At 52.9% G+C, this 17434-nt stretch overlaps 1 protein-coding gene across 4 annotated transcripts; it reads right to left on the bottom strand.

Annotated features, from left to right (window-relative positions):
* Positions 1-1135: 1135 nt before the first annotated feature.
* FADS1 (fatty acid desaturase 1) lies at positions 1136-15682 on the bottom strand. Of its 4 annotated transcripts, none has more exons than XM_080817371.1 (12): positions 14888-15682; positions 12771-12881; positions 11806-12003; positions 11012-11113; positions 10777-10905; positions 7442-7502; positions 6052-6128; positions 4825-4922; positions 4527-4623; positions 4176-4255; positions 3941-4066; positions 1136-3587 (listed from the first exon to the last, which is right to left on the bottom strand). In XM_080817371.1, exons 1-12 carry the CDS (start codon positions 15077-15079, stop codon positions 3536-3538), a joined length of 1323 nt encoding a protein of 440 aa, XP_080673497.1. In that variant the 5' UTR covers positions 15080-15682; the 3' UTR covers positions 1136-3535. The 4 variants fall into 4 exon arrangements, with proteins under 4 accessions (XP_080673497.1, XP_080673499.1, XP_080673498.1 ...); XM_080817373.1 differs by lacking the exon at positions 14888-15682 and adding an exon at positions 14225-14356; XM_080817372.1 differs by lacking the exon at positions 14888-15682 and adding an exon at positions 13337-13470.
* Positions 15683-17434: the final 1752 nt, after the last annotated feature.

The following is a 17434-nucleotide window of genomic DNA, read 5'->3' as shown; positions in this document are numbered from 1 at the left end:
TTTTTTAAGATTTATTTCAGGGCACCTGGGTGGCTCAGTTGGTTAAGCAACTGCCTTTGGCTCAGGTCATGATGCCAGAGTCCCAGGATCGAGTCCTGCATTGGGCTCCCATCCCAGCTCCACAGTGAATCTGCTTCTCCCTCTGACCTTCTCTCCTCTCATGCTCTCTCTGTCTCTTAAATAAATAAGATCTTTTTTAAAAAAGGATTTATTTCAGACAGAGTGCATGTGTGCATGAGCAGGATCGGGGAGGGCCAGAGGGAGAGGCAGACTGCTCCCTGAGCAGGGATCCTGACGGGGGTTGATCCCAGGACTCTGATCATGACCTGAGCCAAAGGCAGACGTTTAACCAACTGAACCACCTAGATGCCCCTCCTCTTGTTTTTTTCAAGTTGAGTTGTCTGGTCTTTTCTAGTTGATTAACTACTGCACACTGCAGGCAAGACCAGTTCTGCAAATTTTTACCTAGCATGTTCTAATGTTCTTGCTCAAAGGGAGCTGTTCTAGCAAGACTGAGGTTAAAAGGGCATTGTAGTCCCGCTCTGAAGCACTGCACCTGCAGAGAAAGATTCAGGCAAAACAAGAGACTTAGGGACCCTCTGTATTGAGATTAGAAACAAGGGCAAAAGGGTGGGGGTGTTGCCTCACGAAAGGAGACGCATGCGCCCCTGGCTAGTGTGTCTGGGGAGTGAGCACTTGAATACAGGGGGGGTCCTGAGAAGGGGCTAGCTTGCTTTCTCCTTGCCATGGTCTACCTGTGCCTTGGCGTCCCTTCAGAGGGTCCTGCCGCTCCTCTGCTCAAAGGCCTCGTGCAAAGGAGAGTCCATTTGGGTACTCCTGGTCAGAAAGTTCCAGCCATAGAGGTAGGTAGTAACTTACAGCACAGGCAAAGGGAGTCCCATTGACATGTGCAGAAGAAAATCATGGATTACGACAAGTGAATAGAATAGCTTTCATTTGGTCAAAATTAACTTTATTTTTCAGCTTTACCTCATCTGGATGTGGTGACAAAATTAGCACACACAAAAAGGATGCAGGTGTGGGGGCCTGGTAAAGAAAGTGCTTCCAGTAACGCGGTGGGAAGATGAGAGTAACAAAGATAAACATGTACGTTGGAATTCTTTTTTTTTTTTTTAAAGATTTTATTTATTTATTTGTCAGAGAGAGAGAGAGAGAGGGCGAGCGAGCACAGGCAGACAGAGTAGCAGGCAGAGGGAAAAGCAGGCTCCCTGCCGAGCAAGGAGCCTGATGTGGGACTCGATCCCAGGATGCTGGGAAGATGACCTGAGCCGAAGGCAGCGGCTTAACCAACTGAGCCATCCAGGCGTCCCGTACGTTGGAATTCTAAAACACTGAGTTCAGATGTTAGTTTCGCCACAGTCTGTGACTGGAGGTGACTTGTCCTCTTTAAGCTTGTTTTCTCATGTCACTGCTTGGATTTGAGATCACTCATTGTACTGTTAAAACAGTCTGAGGCTTTTTGTCGCTGGTGTGTCCCTCTGTGGCCACGTGAGACCACACTAGTCTAGGTGAAGGAGAGAAGGCCACAGTGGTTGAAAGGCATTGAGGACCTGGGCTTGGCTCAGTAAGCCTTGCTGGGTTTGCTCCGACTGGCAGCCAGGTGGCTGGACAAGCTGGTGACAGGACTCTTAAACCTTGGGGAGTAGGGACCAGAGGGACGGGGCAGGATCAGCACCTGTTCTGGTGGGAGGAAGCCAATGAAAGTAGAACTTTTCAGTCCTGCTTCTGGTCTTTCTATCCAGGTTGTTTCAAACCAAGTCCTGTGCAAATGGAGAAGGGCTGAACTCTTCTGCAACCCGTCCTGCCCTCGTGTTGTCTCTTTAATCTGTGTTTTGCAAACCGCTGAAGTCATCCCTTTCCAGCCTTTCCACGGGGGTGTTCTAACCCCACAGCAGCTCACTTTCAGATGACCTTTGTTCGCTCCCACAACTAAATGTAGGCTCACCTAAACTATGGCTCTGCTTTTTCCTTCTAGTTTGAGTTTCCTCCTTTCCAGATCCAAAATGTGCAATGTGCTTAGAGTAGGTGCTGTCGAACAGGCACATCATGCCCTCACCTGCAAGGGAAAGCTGGGGCTGTGGGGCAGAGCAGAGGCTGTGAATGCAGAGGACAAGCCCTGGGGCTTAAGGCAAGACTATTGGGCACGTTCTTTTGTTTGTTTGCTTTAGACACGGGTTAAATCGTTACCTTTTAAGAACCAGAAGATTTTGTAAAAAACTGTATTTCAGTATTAGGCGGGGAGGCTTTTTAAGAGATTATCTTAAATTCCTACCTGGTGTCCAGCTGAGAAGATGCTTGAAGAGTTCATAGTTCACAAACTGTTTTTATCTTCCTATCTCTGCTTTAGGACTGTGAAGTGATTATATTTAATTCACTGTTCCTACTCAGAAGCAATACATTGTTGCTTCTGAGAAATTTCTAAGAAATTAAAAAGAAATTGCTTCTTAATTTTCTAATCAAGAAATTAGAAAATTTCTTAGCAACCCCTATATTCTTTAGGACAGAATTCTGTGTTTTCCTCCTGACTGATAATTTAGGGTCTCCCAATGTGGTCACTTGTGCTGACTACTTTATTAAACTTGGATTTACAGGTGGGAAGACAAAGGGAAACCACTGGGAACCTCCATTTGTTTCTAGGGAGGAGATGAAGTTGTCCGTCTGTTCGGTTGTCTGTGGATAAGAATCAAGAAGTAGACTCTCCATCCCAGAAGTGTGTTGCTCCTTGGGTGGTGATTATAAGAGGTGATCCCAAGGTGGAGGGTATTTTGAATGACCAGTAACTCACCTTGCTATTTTGGCAAGACCTAGGACCTAATGCTCCCTGGGTAGAACATAAGCTCAAAGTCAATAATACCAGGAGCCTTCAAAGTCAGATGTCTCCAGCAACACAGTCCTGGCTTTGCTCTGCCCGCTTCTAGAAGTGGGAAAATTGCTTCTCCAGGAGCCTGAGGCAGACCTAGGTCCCACCGAGCTGTAGACTGAGCTGAGCCTCCCAGGCAGCGCACTACACCAGGCCTCAAATATAAGTCTTGCTCAGAAGGGTCAGCCGCTCTATCTCCTCAGACAGTAGAGGGTGGGGAAGGCACTGAGAAGTGGACCAGTGAGATGGGCTCACCCCTTTCCTGGCTGGAATTTTAATGCTAAATCTCTCACTGATTTTTGGGCTTGATAGGTCCCCCCTATTCTTCCAACACCCTCGGACTCCCTCTTTGCTCACAAGCATCAGTTTCTGCCAAACTAGAAAAAGGAAAGGAAACTTACATCTCTGCCCCAATAGCTCCACCCCTCCCTCCAGGGGCCAGGCCTGTCTTTGGGTCTTACGTCTGTGCCTGGAAGATAAAGGGGAGGGGTTTGAGTTGAGCCTTTATCTCCTCAAACCCACCCCATCTGAGTATTATAATTACAGTGGCATTTTCCCTCAAGCTCCCCTCTGCCTTGGTGCCAGAAAATCGTCTCCCAGATGGGCTGGTATTATCATCGAAGACAGGCATCTCTTCCGGATGGGGCAGCTGTTTTACTGGTGAAGATAGGCATCCAGCCAGAACTGCCCAGACTCCTTCAGTGAGCTGTGGGGACAAGACGGGAGCAGGAAGTGAAAGAGAGCAGAGCCAGGGCCGAAAGCCAAACCAACCACCCTACAACATGGGGTAGTGAGGCTCTTACAGGGGAATGGAGGCCAATCTCCACGGCATATGTCCCCTTTCCTCCCCTTTGCTTCTGAGAAATAGCTTGGGCCGTGGCACTGGGAACAAAGGCTTGACGTGGCCACGAGACCAACAGAGCGTCCTGCCTTTGTCTTGGTGGCCTCCGTTCCAGAAGACTGGGGAACCTTCCTGTTGCTCCCACCCTACACATCACCCACCCCACTGCCTGGCCTCTTTCCACCCCACCAGCCATCTTCCCAGGCTCAGGTACTCACTAGATGATGTCGGCGAAGGCTGAGAGCAGGGGCTTGGACTGGTACTCTATGCCATGCTTGGCACACAGGGACTGCACCAGGGGGGCCACTTTATGGTAGTTGTGTCGAGGCATCGTGGGGAAAAGACTTCAGGGAGAACGGGCCAGTCAGTGACTCCTACTCCGCTCTTTCCACCTCCCCACTTTCCCCACAGGGACCCCCCCAAGGACCCTGCTTCTCAGGTCTCCCTACTTACTGGTGCTCTATCTGGAAGTTGAGATGGCCAGTGAACCAGTCATTGAAGGCAGACTTGTGGACATTACATGTTGCACGGAGCTGGAGGGAGAGGGCAGGGGACAGTGTGGCTCTGGGTACCAGATGGAAAGGCCAACGCAACCTTCTCCAGGCAAAGCTGGCTGAGAGGAGGGAGTGTGGGACCGTCCCTGGTCCCTCCACATGGTAGCAGGAGTGAAGCTTTAAGCCAATGAGGCAGTGCTATTTGGGGACTTTTGTTGTTAACCGCCCCAGCCCCTTGCCTGCATCGGTGCCCACCCACCCTTTTCATTAGCTGTGTCATCCCCAGGTCTTCCAAGAGACCGTCCCTTACCTGGGTGGAGACCCAGTCCATGTTCTGGTCGTGATCAATGTGCATGGGGATATGGCTCATCTGTGTGACCCACACAAACCAGTGGCTTTCCAGGAACCTGGTGGATATGGCACACAGACAAAGACAGTACCAGTTAGATTTCTTTTCCCTCAGGTAACAGCCCTGGCTCGGCCATCTTCCCAAGCCAACACCCGAGACACCCCTGCCGCCTACAGCCCCAGCGCAGCCCCCAGACCAGACTCGTTTCTCCCACATATCGGCTTTTCTTTGCCATGGCTCCTTCCCCATCAAATAGTACCTGACCAGGAAGAAAAGGCCCAGAACGCCTTTCAGTCCCAGCAACGGCCCGTAGGTGAGAAAGAGGCGGGCGTAGAAGGTGATCATCCAGGCCAAGTCCTGCATCGAGAGGCAGAGAGCACGATGACTGGCACAAAGCACTTCCTCCTCTCCCTTTCATTTCACCTGTTTGCCTGGTACAGCCACTCTGCCAGGGACCCAGACGGGAACACCGTCACCGGCAGCTTCTCTTCATCGACCTAGACCTGCAATTTCTCGTGCCGCCACACCTTCCTTCCATTCCTGGCGGTGGCCCCCAGTCCTCCTTGCCTGTTTCCTTCCCAGGAGCCAAGGCCTTCAGGCTCCCCCGGCCTCCCGCTCCTCCCAGCCTGTCAACGTTCTTTATTCCTTCATCTAGCTGCTAAATCAATCTCCCAGGATGGCGGCTCGGTCTGTGCCAGTGCCCTGATCCAGCACTCCTTCGGCATCACAGCTCTCCCCTGACACGAGTCCACAACACGTCCAAGTGGCCCAAACTGCCCCTCACTTCCCAGCTTCTCTGCTCAGGGTCCATCCTCCCCCGGCCCCACCTCTGCCTACCCTCCAAGGCCAGCTACAGAAGTGACTTCGCGAAGCCTTTTCTGATGCCTCTCATCTAGCCAGGAGCGGGCAGGGCCATTTTAGAATCCCAGAACCTTCTGCATTTACCTCTTCCCCACCCGAAAGCCTGGCTCCTGGCTTTACACCAAGCACAAGAACCTCAGGAGGTACCAGATGAATGAAACAGGCCGTGCGATTGCGGGGGCTGTGCCTGGGGGGCTCAGTCAGCTGAGCACCCTACTCTTGGTTTCGGCTCAGCTCATGATCTCAGGGTCATGGGCCTGAGCCTGGTGCTCCGTGCTCAGCAACAAATATACTTGAGAGATAATCTCCCTCTCCCTCTGCCCTTTCCCCTGCCTGGGCGTGCTCACGTGTGTGCACTCTCTCCCTCTCTCTCTCTCTCATGAATGAATGAATGAATACAATCTAAAAAAAAAAAAAAAAGAAATAGGGGTTTGGGAGTTAGGCTGTCTGCTGAGTCCAGGTCATCCACCTAGAGACAAGGAAGGTCTGTGTTCGGTTCTATTAACTTTGCTCTAAATTAGGCCTGGAGTAAATTTCCCTGAGCTTTCCTCTGGAGAACCCCCATTCCCTTCCCTCGGGATTCTGAAGACAAAGGATGTGGAACTTGGGGGCCAGGGATACTCACCACCCACTTCTTCCGCTGGATAACAAAATAGAAAATATACCACTGGAAGTAGAGAGGCAGCAAGGCTGGGGGCCCAACTGGGAAGGAAATGGAGACAGGGATGGGGTGTGAGCAGCATGAGGGCAGTTCCGCGCTGGAGGGGTGGCCTCTGGCCCGGGGCTGCCCCCTGCCGCCTCTTCCTGTAGCCCCTGCCAGCCGCCTTGACTTTCCGCGCTCCACTGCAACCGGCGGGCCCGGAAGGTGGGCATGAACGCCAAGTCTGAAGGCGGCAAGACCTCCCAAGAGGACGCCGGGAGGGTCAAGGTGGGAGTGACATCCTCTTCCAGGGGAACCAGGCGGCTGGGGAAACTCCACGCACAGAACCTGCCCTGCTGCCTGTCCTCGAGCTCACCCGCCCTGTGTTCCCCGCTGCTCTGCCAAGCAGGTGAAGGGAGGGGAGCGGCGGGCCCTGCTGAGGCTTCATGGGCTGAAAGCTTACTTCTTCGGACTAGGAAAATGAGCTGGCACCGCCCAACCCGAAGCCCTGGAGGGCAGGCCTGGAAAGGGGCAGACGGGCTTCTCAGAACGCTGGGAGTCGAAGAAGGGGTCCCCTACTAATGCTGTGCCATTTCCTTTTCTGTATCCCTTCCCTGCAGGGTCCTCATGCTCCCTATAACCGCCGCAGGACCGTGCTCACCTACGGCTCCTCTATCCTGAAGGGCCACGGATTCTAAAATTCTTCCAGACGTTTCTGCTCTACCCTTCTACCCCGTTCCCCTTTCTCCGGGAGTGATAGTTCGTAATACGCAGTTAGGATCAATTCCTTTGAACTAAAATGGGATCAGTGGAATCCCCCTTTCCCTTCCTTTAAAAATTTGAATTTTTATGGGAAATAGAAAACTCAAATTTTAGGCATGATGAAGACTTTTAAAAGCAAGGAATATAGAGCATTCTTCAGAGAGAGCTTAAGACAACCACAGAAATGTCCTCCTTTTCAGCTCTAACAGCCTCTCCACCTCCTTTTTGAGGCCAGTCCTCCCACAGCCAAGTCTGCCTTTATCCCCCTGGGTGCTGGACGGCTTCAGAGTCATCTTGGCCCAAGTCTGTTTCTCAGGGTCTAAGGTTTACTCGAGATGGCTGCCCCTGGCCACACAGCGTTCCCGTGGAAGAACTCCCTGGCCTTGGATACACACGACCCTTGACCAAACATAAGCCTGGAGACTTTGCTCAACTGAGATGGTAATCCGCTCCCGTGCAGAGAGGAACCCAGTCAGAGACAGGGTGCTTCCTCCAGTCCTTACTGAAAATACCATAATCCTTCAGAAAGTCATTTCTTCCTCACATCCCTTCAGCGACCCCATCCCGAGAGAGTCCCCCCGTGCCGGATGCGCACTCAGGAAGTAGCACTCACTCAGGAAGAAGTACTTGTGCTGGTGGTTGTATGGCATGTACTTTCTCTTCTGCTTCCCAAGCTGTGAGGAAAAGCACAAAGAAATCAGGACCCGCAGACCAGTCACCCCATACCTAACCTCGCTCTGTGGGCCTGGCTTTTCCCTACTCAGGAGTTTCGGCCTACAGCAGGCCGGGCCTTGCCTCTAGCGCCCGGCGCAGGGAGGCCCTGGCTGTGAGGGGCCAAGTGCACACACCATGGCCTACAGCTCCGTGGCTGCTGCTCACACAAGGCACGAGCACAAGAGTCTTTAGGTCCTCAGGACATCTCCTGTTCATCAAAAGAGACTTATGTCATAAGGTTTCCAGGCCTCTCCACATCCTCCCCCTTTCCCATCTAGTACTTTTTTTTTTTTTTTAAAGATTTGTTTACTTCTTTTAGAGAGTGAGTGGGGAGCGGGGACAGGGAGGGAATCCCAAGCAGACTCCCCACACCGAGCACAGAGCCTGATTGGGGGCTTGATCCCAGGACCCTGAGATCATGACCTGAGCCAAAATCAAGAGTTGGACACTCCACCAACTGAGCTGACCATAGACAACCATTTATAACCCCACACAGGCCAGTATTCCCTCTACATCCATCCATCCAGACCCTCTTGTGGTCTCTTGACTACAACGTGAACTTCATAAAATCCCTTGAGTGCTAAGCCAAGTTCAGCAAATATTTGTGGAAAGGAACAGAACTTGACAATCTGAAGGTTCTGGCAAGGCTTTTCCCAAAGGGTAGTGATTTCTTGCAAGCCTAGCTACTATAGAGACGAGCTGGTACAGTCAAGTCAGTCAGCCTGAACGCCTAGCATGGGCGCACAAAATCAGGAGAGCAAAGCTCTGCTGTCTCACTTGATTGCTCCTTCTGCCCTCCTTGCCCCAGTAAGTTCTGGCAGCCGGAGACCCCGTACTCCCGAGTGCAATGCCAGCTCCTCTTTCTTCTGTGCAAGGCCCTTGGGCCAGATGAAGCATTCTCTCTGTATTAACTGATCAAATGCAACAAGTATTTACTGAGCACCTATTACGTTCCAGGCCCTGTTCTAGTGCTGAAGACACAGAGGTGAACAACACGAATGTTCTTACTCTCATGGAGCTTAGGATTTGAGGAGAGGAAGCTGGTGACCAGCGTGTGAACAGAACTCAAGGTAATTACAGATTGCAAACAGGAAGACAGGACAAAGTGAGGGAGCGGCGTCTTGGCTCCACTGGTCAGATATGGTCTCTCAGTTGCCATTGGAACTGACACCTGAATGATAAGGGGCCGACAAAGCAGAAATTCAGGGCAAGAGCATTCAACGCAGGCGGAACAGCTAGCACAAAAGCATGGGATGTTTAAGGGACCCTCAGTGTGGCTGCAAACAGTAAGCAACAGGGGAGAAGGACTGGTAAGGCCGGAAAACGAGGGAAAGCCACTTCTCAGTGGACCTTAGAAAGCCCTGGGAAGACCTTGGTAATGAGCCTGGGTTTTATTCCCATGGTGATGGGAAGCTATGGAGGGCTTTCAACAGCGGTACCATTATTGGCTTTGCACTTCGAAGGGCTCGCTCTGCCTGTGGGAGCCGAGAATAAACTGTGGGGGCGGGGCGGGGGGTAGAGTTGCAAGGAGAGCAGTGAAGAGACTGGAGCAGGAATCAGGCTCCAAGATGGACAGGGGTGGAGATGGGAAGCTGTGGAGCTGGGAGATCAGTGCACTTGGGGTGTTTTGGAGACGTATTAACAAAGCTTGCTGATAAACTGGATGTTGGGGTGAGGTTCACCCCATCCCCTAAGGGGAAAACTAGAAGAGGAACCCCTGTCTTGTTTTGGAACTGGTATGGAAGGGAGTCCTGTCCCCTGCTGCCTCCTTGAATGGCAGTCAGATGCGCTTATGATCCTTGTAACTGCCCTGTCGTGTTTCAACTCTCGGACAGAGCCAGAAAGTTTGTGCTTAGGGTGAGGTGTCCCCTGCGTTTTCTTGCTCCCCCAAAGACTCGGGAGGCACTGAGGTGGATGCCGTGGGGCCAGCCTGGGGATCAGCATCCAGAGGGGCTCAAGCAAAGGCCAGGCAGCCTGCAGCCAAGGCATTTACTCATAGGCAGCTCATCCTTAGGCTCAGAACTAGACCGAAAAATGTCTGTTGATCCTATATCACTTTATATTTTTAGTGTCTGCAAATGGGAGTTTCCTGAAAACCTTCGTACCCAGAAGCAATAAAGGCAGTACTGTGAGAAGGTTCTCTTCCACTTAAATTCCCTTTTTTTTTTTTTTTTAAACCCTGTACAATGACAGTAGAAGTGCTACCAAGAGCTGATGCTCTAACAAATTCCCCACACAGGTGGGTCCAGTCTCGCACTTGTTGACCATAACACAGTGTCGGACGTGTACAAACCAAGTCCTTGCTTAGAAGGTAGGACAATTAGGACATTATGGACAAGTAGGGCTTAAGCCTCAAACAAGGGGCTCCTGGTGCCAGGACAGCCAATGCTGTAAAAGCCTTTCCACAGAGTCCTTCTCCTGGCCAGAGGGGGAGGACAGCCAGCCGACCCTGCACTCACTCGTGCCTGGAACAGAGCAGTCCTGAATGGCTGAATTCCAGGCACGCTGAAGTCTCATACAGTGGGGGGGAGCGGGACCTGGTGGGACTCGGACCGCAGCCTAGAGCCTGGGCACAAAGGCTTTTAAAGTAACTTTACCAACAACTCTGCTGGCCATTCAAAGCCTCCTGTTCACCGAAAGCTCTCCAGCTCTCTACCCTCGGGCATTCGTCCTTTAGTAGCTGCACAGCAGTTTTTGCTCCTAACCCCAGGGGATAACTCAGACCCAACACTGACCACCCTGGAAGTCAGGCTGGGGTCAGATGGGTGAGAAGAATTACCGAGTGAATGAATGTTCCAGTCACTGGGCATCAAAGAAAAGTAAGACGGTGGGTCCAGCCCTTGATGGGGAAGACTGCACACAGTAGGATACCAAAGTTGCAAGGGGCGGGGGTGGAGGGGTGGGGGTGACTACCTGGGATAGGACTGCCTAAAAAGCATCCCCAAGGAGGACCACCCATTCGACTGGCAGAGATTTGCTCAGTAATCTGATCATCTGATCCTTGCAGCATGAGGTGCCTTTATGCATTAACCGTTGGCTTGCACTCACCTGGGAGAACAGATGACTCTGTCCTGGGCAGCTTATTTACTGCGTGCTGCTTCCCACAACTGCCAGGGAGCCGGCCTGGCCCCAGCGTCTCACCCACACTGACAGCATTGTAAGCATTTCCCCAGAGCCCTCTCTCCTGGCTGGCTGCCATTCTCCCAAGACCTTCCCACTGATGTTCGTGCTTACCTCCACAGAGAGGATCTTCCCCAGGGCAAAGAAGAAGGGGTGCATGTTGATGTCCGGGTCTTTGCCGAAACAGTTGGGCTTGGCATGGTGCTGGAAGTGCAAGTGGTTCCACCAACTGGCAGGGGCCCCCTACAGAAAAGCAGGGACAGGAGTGTGAACGCCTAGCATTCCCCCATCCCCCCAAGGAAACCCTTCATTGACTGGAGTTTCAAGAGCCCTTCCCCAGCCCATTGACCTTTAGGTGGCCAATCACGAACTGTTGTAGCAGGTGGTTCCAGGTAGAGGTGCTGAAGACAGACAGGTGGCCAAAGTCATGCTGTAACCAGCCGGCCTGGGCCTGAGTGAGAAAGGTTAGCATTGAGAGCAGCCCACTAGCCCAGGCTCCCTCTCAAAGACCTCAGTGTCTCCTCTGCCTCACCCCCTTCCTTTGTCCGCCTTAGCCCTGCGATTGCCGCAGTACCTCGAGCATGTTGGGAAAGGAGTCAGGAAGCCTGGGTCCTAACTCTAGTTCTGCAGAACTCTAGTTCTGCCACTAACTCATGCGAGAGATAGGGCAAATCACTATCCTTTCCCTAGTCTTCAGTTTCCCTAGAAGAGTTCCCATAGAACTCTCTGGAGTTCTAGGACTTATGATGGAGTGAATACCCACACTACAAAAAAGGACAGAGTGACAAACTCAGAAGCGAGTGGCAGGCTTGGCAAATGGGTTCTGATAATTAGGGCCCAAGTTTTATTAGTGTGTTGGGCAATGTAGTAGTGAGGAAAAAGCCGAGCTTTTCGAGAAATCAGAATTTTGATTCTTGGCACACTTGGCCTACACTTGGGTGAGCAAAACGAGAGCGCACATGTGGCCAAGGAGTGAGTAAAAGGCACAGATGATAAGATGTCTTTGTGCACTAACTCGCCCCCGCATCCTCAGCTGCCCTGGTCACAGGGCTGGGCTCCTTGGCCTCGTGAGGTGCACAAGGAGCTTCCTTTCCCCAAGGATGCTGAGCACGGCTGTGCTCTTGACGAGCCAAGAGCTCTCACTTGAACTGTGCTGAGCAGCACTGCACAGAGGAGGAAGGGCACCAGGGATGTCCCGAAGACCCAAAGAGTGAGCCAGGCAGCTACATCCAGCAGCAGGATGTGCAAGAGGTGCAACAGGAAGAAGACATGGTTGGCCTTCATGAGCCCCATCCGCTCCACTGTGGACCGCAGCTCTCGGAAATCATCAATCAGCTCTTTCTGCGGAAGAGTAGAGAGGGAGGGGCTGTTATTCTTTCCAGCTGTAACCCAACACTGCTGGAGACAAGGGGCCTCTTTGGCCCCAGGACCCCCCCTACCCCCAGCTAGCTATGGCAAGTCCATAATCCTAGGTAAAGCTACCAGGACACTGAGCAAAGAGGACAGGTGCTGTGGGGTCAGGTCTAAGAGCACATGGTCTTTGGAGTTAAAGACTTGCTTCAGATCCCTGCTCTGCCATTTACTAACACTGTGATTCTTGGCCACGTGGCTCACCCTCCCTGAGCCCCAGTTTTCTCATCTGTAAATGTGTGCGGGTTATATGGGGTTACAGAGGACACGGAGTTAAGTGTTTGGTGGGTCTTGGTGAGGTTAGTGGTGGTAGCCTTCTGAGAGCCATGCATTTCAAAGCCCTGCTCCCTTAGACCTGTGTCCCAGTGACTGGGAGAAGCAGGTACCTCAAAATTTTACAAGAACTGCTGACTGCGGGGGTGCCTGGGTGGCTCAGGAGGTTAAGCATCTGCCTTCAGCTCAGGTCATGATCCCCAAGTCCCGGGATCGGGCCCCCGCATGAGGCTCCCTGCTCAATGGGGAATCTGCTTCTCTCTCTGCCCCTCACCCCACTCCTGCGCTCTCTCTCAAATAAAATAAATCTTAAAAAACAAAACAAAACAACACTACGGACTGTGATCAACTGTGATCTTATCTAGGCCTCCCTTCTCCCCGCTACCCTTCAACAACCAAAGTGTCTCCAAACAGCAGAGTCTCACATTTTTAGTGGGCTCAAAGCTGGGCTGCTCTGGAGACAGTTCTCCAATCAGGAGAGAGTTCATATACTTCCTCACAAGGCCCTGGTTGATGTGGAACGCCACAAAGGGATCCTGCAAGGATAGAAGACAGAGCGGTTAGGAAGCCGGCGCGGGGCTCCCCGGGATCCTGGAGGGCTCACACCAGAGGCCATCCTCCTAATCTAGCAAGGAGGCTGTATCCAGGTTCAAAGAGACACCACTTCCCTCCAGTCAGCTGTCCTTTGAGGGTCCTTAAGACCTTTCCCAGGGGTGCACAGCTCAGGAACACCCAGCATGTGCTCTAGCGAAAAGGGCACCACAGCAAGGAATAGGAAGTGTGGGTAGGGGGACCACAGAAAGACCTCTCTGGGCTGTCCTGTCCTCTAGGAGTGTCTAGGGACAGCTTTTGCACAAGAGTTTAAGATCTAGGTGAGAAATAACTAGAAGGGGTGGGTGGGGCTAGGAGACCTGTTTTTACCTACCGGACTTTTAACAGACCTTCTCTGAGCCAGAGCTCTTCATAAAATGTGATTAGGAAGATTCCCTACCTCTGAACTGGGACTTTCTGCATTTCTCCTCTTTCTCTCTGCCGCTGTATCTTGTAGGGTTCCACATTTCCCCTAAGACTCCGACCACCCCCGCCCCAGAGTGGCTCATTTTGGTTCTGTGAGGTGGGCTAGGTCAGGCAGCCCCAGGCCTCAGAAACGCGGAGGCTGCCCTAGAGACGGGAGCCGGGGCGGAGCCGGCGGCCGGTGGCACCACACATCTGGACCAATCGCTATCCCCGTTGCGGCCGGCCCCAGCCCCGGCCCCAAATCACACGGCGTGAGGACCCTGCGTCGGTGCCTCCTTCGTTTGCGCATGCGCTAGCCCACGTCCTCGCTCCACTCGGCAGTCCCGGCTTCTGAGTGGTCACTCGGGGTGACCACTGTAAGCTCTGGCGTTGCCCGCCCCCCACCCCGCCCGCCCGCCTCCCAGAGAGGTTTGCGGGTCCTCAGGCCAATACGTCTATGCTCCGTTGCGACATAACGGGGACTCTTGTGGGCCCAGGCACCCTCCCGGATGGCAAAAGCAGAGGGCAGGGACAGCGGAAGTGGTCATGCCGCTGGGCTGGGGAACGATGTAGGGGGAGCGGACGCGGCGGAGCAAAGGCTCTACAGGGTCCCACGAGATGATCGCCTGCTCTCCAACCACAGCAGGAGGAGCCAGTTGCCTTACGTCCGAGAGCAGGTGGTCTAGAAAGGGAAGAGCAAGACTGGGTCTGGATGGCGCGTGACCCCCATAGTGAGGCCAGAAAGGATGCGAACCACAGCCCGGGAGTGCAAACCGCTGTCCGCTGCGGCGAATAGCTGGAGACCCCGCTGGCCTGCGGCCGAGTGACCGTCCACCATGATTCGGGTTTTCTCTTAAGTGTAAGCTGACATAGGCTCCCCCACCTTCTGCACGCCGCTCCCTGACCCACTGTGCACCAGCAGTGGTTAGTCCTCTCCGGGCCGTGAGGCCCCTCCTTCACCCTCTACGGGGGGGTTCCCACCGCAGCGGGCACCTGGCGGCTTCCCGCCTCGGCCCCATCCCCGAGAACGCTTCCCTCTCCCGCTTCTCTTCGCAAGCAGGCACGCGCAGCCTAGGCGCCCGCTGCTCTTCCTCCGCCCCCCGCCCCGCCCCCGAGACAGGTCGAGACTCCCTCTTCCTGCCACTGACCTCTCTCCTCCCTCGGCCGCAGCCGTACCGCCGTCCCCGGCTCCCTGCATGCTGCCTTTCCTCCCCGCTTGTCCTGCCCTGGGGTCTGCCTACCGCTGGAGACCAAGGATGCGGCCAGAGACCGAACGCACGCGCGCGGGCGGCGCAGTCCTTTGTGTGGGCACGTTGCCGGCCTCCATCCCCACTGTCCTGATTCTGGCCTGTCTCCACAGCTGTTCTCCTGCCCTTGCATCCCGTGCTAAGTCGTGGGCAACGGGTATGCTGGGCGCCTTCTGGCTCTTCCCCGAATGAGTTGTGAGTTCGTCCCTGCGTGCCAAACTTCCTGCCTCGCGCACTCGACCTCCGGCGGCAGCCGCCCGGCCCCGCCCACCCCCGTGTCGCGGTCGGGCAGCGCTCACCGTTGCATCCTGTCCCGCGTAGTGGCTGATGACCCGGGAGCCCCCGGGGTGCCGGCGGGAGAACTCGGTGATGTCGTACACCTTCCGGTCGATCACGATCCACCGCTCCTTCCCTTGCCCGGAACGCTGCGCCACCTCGTCCCACGTGAAGTAGCGCTGGGGCCGCGCCTGGGTAGGGGTCTCGGAGTCCATCGGAGCAGGGGCGGTCAGGCGCGCGCTGCAGACCGGTGCAGATCCTACCCGCCTGCGCGCGCCGGGTTTTCAGGACCCGCTGCACGGACCACGGTACCCTGCTGCGCGCGCTCCCATTGGTCGAGCCGCGTGGCGCGGGGAGCGAGCCCCCGCCTTCCCGCCGGGCCCGCGGGGGAAGAGGGCGGGCGCGCCCACGCGCGGGCTCGGTGGAGTTTTCGCGGCGGGGTTGAGTTTCCCCACTCGCGGCTATGGCTCCCGGGGGCCCCGCGGGCAGGATTACAGTCTCTGCGGCGCGTGGGTGGGGTGGGGTGGGGCTGTCGAGGTTGCTCCAGAGGACTGGTCCGTAGGCGCCTGGTGCGCTGACCCAATGCAGATCCATCTGATAAACTACCAAGGCGCTCCTGGTTGTGGGCCCGGAAACAACAGCGTGAGAACCCTTGGCGGTTATAATTATGGTTAATTGGGTTTGGGGCATGTTAATGCTTTATTTTGCCCAAAATAACGTTGAAAATGCCCCCACAATTTTTGTACCTCTGTTTACCTTTTTTGTTTTAATTTTTGGTCTGTTCTGAATTAACTGGGATCCTTAAATAAAAGGATGTCTTCAGCATATCCTGACTTCAGGGAAGTTGTGTGTGGAGAACCTGGGTCTTCAAGTTGAGGCATCCCTACTTTGTCCTGGAGGCACCCCAGAGCCGTAAGAGGAGCCATGGAACAAGGTCATTTTCTTTAATACTTTGTGAATTTTTTTATTATGAGCATGTATTTGCCTTCAGAAAAAAATGTTTAGTGTTTTAAAATGCCACTTGTAGGATGATTCTTTGATTAAACCCACCTTCCTAAAATCCCTTTTAAGTAGAGGGATCTGGGGCTCAGACCTCTGGGCTTTAGGAAGGAGTGAGGAAGCAGCCAGAGTTTACTGCTAAATTCTCCACGTTGCAGTATGGAGAGACCCAGAGTTTACTGCTAAATTTTCTTTTATTTATTCAACAAGCACACTATAAACCACTTACTATGTGCCAGGCACTGTTAGTGTCTTACAAACAAGACTTCATGTAATTCTCAAAACAACCCACTGAGGTAGAAACTAGTATTAACAGAGGAGACCTTATGTGATTTGTCACACAGTTAGCAAGTGGCAGGGCGGAAATTCAAACCAGCCTGCACTTTGAACCCCTAGGCTCTGCTGTCTGTCCTCTGAGGACACTAGTATTTGGGTCTCTGATGGGACTCTGCAGCCAAGAGAAAGGAAGCAGAGCCTTGTCTCATGCACTGAGCTTCTAGGAGTCAGGGAAAAGTATGACTGGATTTCTGGTAGAAAAGGACCTTAATCCATTCAATCCAAATATCTCATTTTATAGATAGGAGAATTGAGATTCCAGGGAAGGGACTTCCCAAGTGCCTGTGAGGAAGCTCAGATGTCCTGGCTTCTGGTTAAAATTCCGGGGCCCTGCACCTTGTTCTAGAATGATAGACAGCTGCCCCTCTGTTCATCAGTTTTCCTTTTTATAAAACAAATCTTGCCCAGCAGCTTGGCAGTTTGTAACCAGAGGTATATAATGATTTGTACTCTTCAATCAAGTAATTTCGCTCTTGGGAAAGTGAGGAGTAGGAAACTATGAAGGTGTTTCTTGCTGATTTAGTAGTAAAGATTGGAAACATCTACAAATCCCCACAGTAAGAAAACCCTCATGGGGCGCCTGGGTGGCTCAGTGGGTTAAGCCTCTGCCTTCGGCTCAGGTCATGATCTCAGGGTCCTGGGATCGAGCCCCGAATCTGGCTCTCTGCTCAGCAGGGAGCCTGCTCCCCTAACCCCTTTCTCTGCCTGCCTCTCTGCCTGCTTGTGATCTCTCTCTCTGTCAAATAAATGAATAAAATCTTAAAAAAAAAAAAGAAAAGAAAAGAAAACCCTCAGGCTCACTGGGATATATTGGCACAATGAGGAATTACAGAGTGCCTGGGTGGCTCAGGGGGTTGAGCCTCTGCCTTTGGCTCAGGTCATGATATAGGGGTCCTTGGGTCGAGCCCCACATAGGGCTTTCTGCTCAGTGGGGAGCCTGCTTCCCCCTCTCTCTCTCTGCCTGCCTCTCTGCCTACTTGTGATCGATCTCTCTCTGTTGAATAAATAAATAAAATCTTAAAAAAAAAATGACCGTGATGTGAACTGTTTATAGGTAGAAAGTACTTTACAGTGAAAAGAGCAGAACCCAGAATAGTATATACTCACTAATTAAAGTTATGTAACAATCCCATGGATATTAAACAACATCTGCCAAAGGTGAAAACATTTCATAATTTAACATTCTCTGCTTTTCTGTAAAGTTGCTGAATCTCACAGAAGAAGAAGGAAGACCT

Source organism: Martes martes, assembly GCF_963455335.1.
Source record: "Martes martes genome assembly, chromosome: 10".
Classification (NCBI taxonomy): domain Eukaryota; kingdom Metazoa; phylum Chordata; class Mammalia; order Carnivora; family Mustelidae; genus Martes; species Martes martes.
This window is presented reverse-complemented; position numbering and strand designations above follow the sequence as displayed.

Excerpts from the sequence above, each read along its gene's own strand:
- FADS1 (XM_080817371.1), bottom strand. The coding sequence starts at position 15,079 with ATGGACTCCGAGACCCCTACCCAGGCGCGGCCCCAGCGCTACTTCACG. Across the intron at positions 12,004-12,770 it reads GCTTTGAGCCCACTAAAAAT|AAAGAGCTGATTGATGATTT; the intron begins GTGAGACTCTGC and ends ACTCTTCCGCAG. Across the intron at positions 10,906-11,011 it reads TCGTGATTGGCCACCTAAAG|GGGGCCCCTGCCAGTTGGTG; the intron begins GTCAATGGGCTG and ends GCTTTTCTGTAG.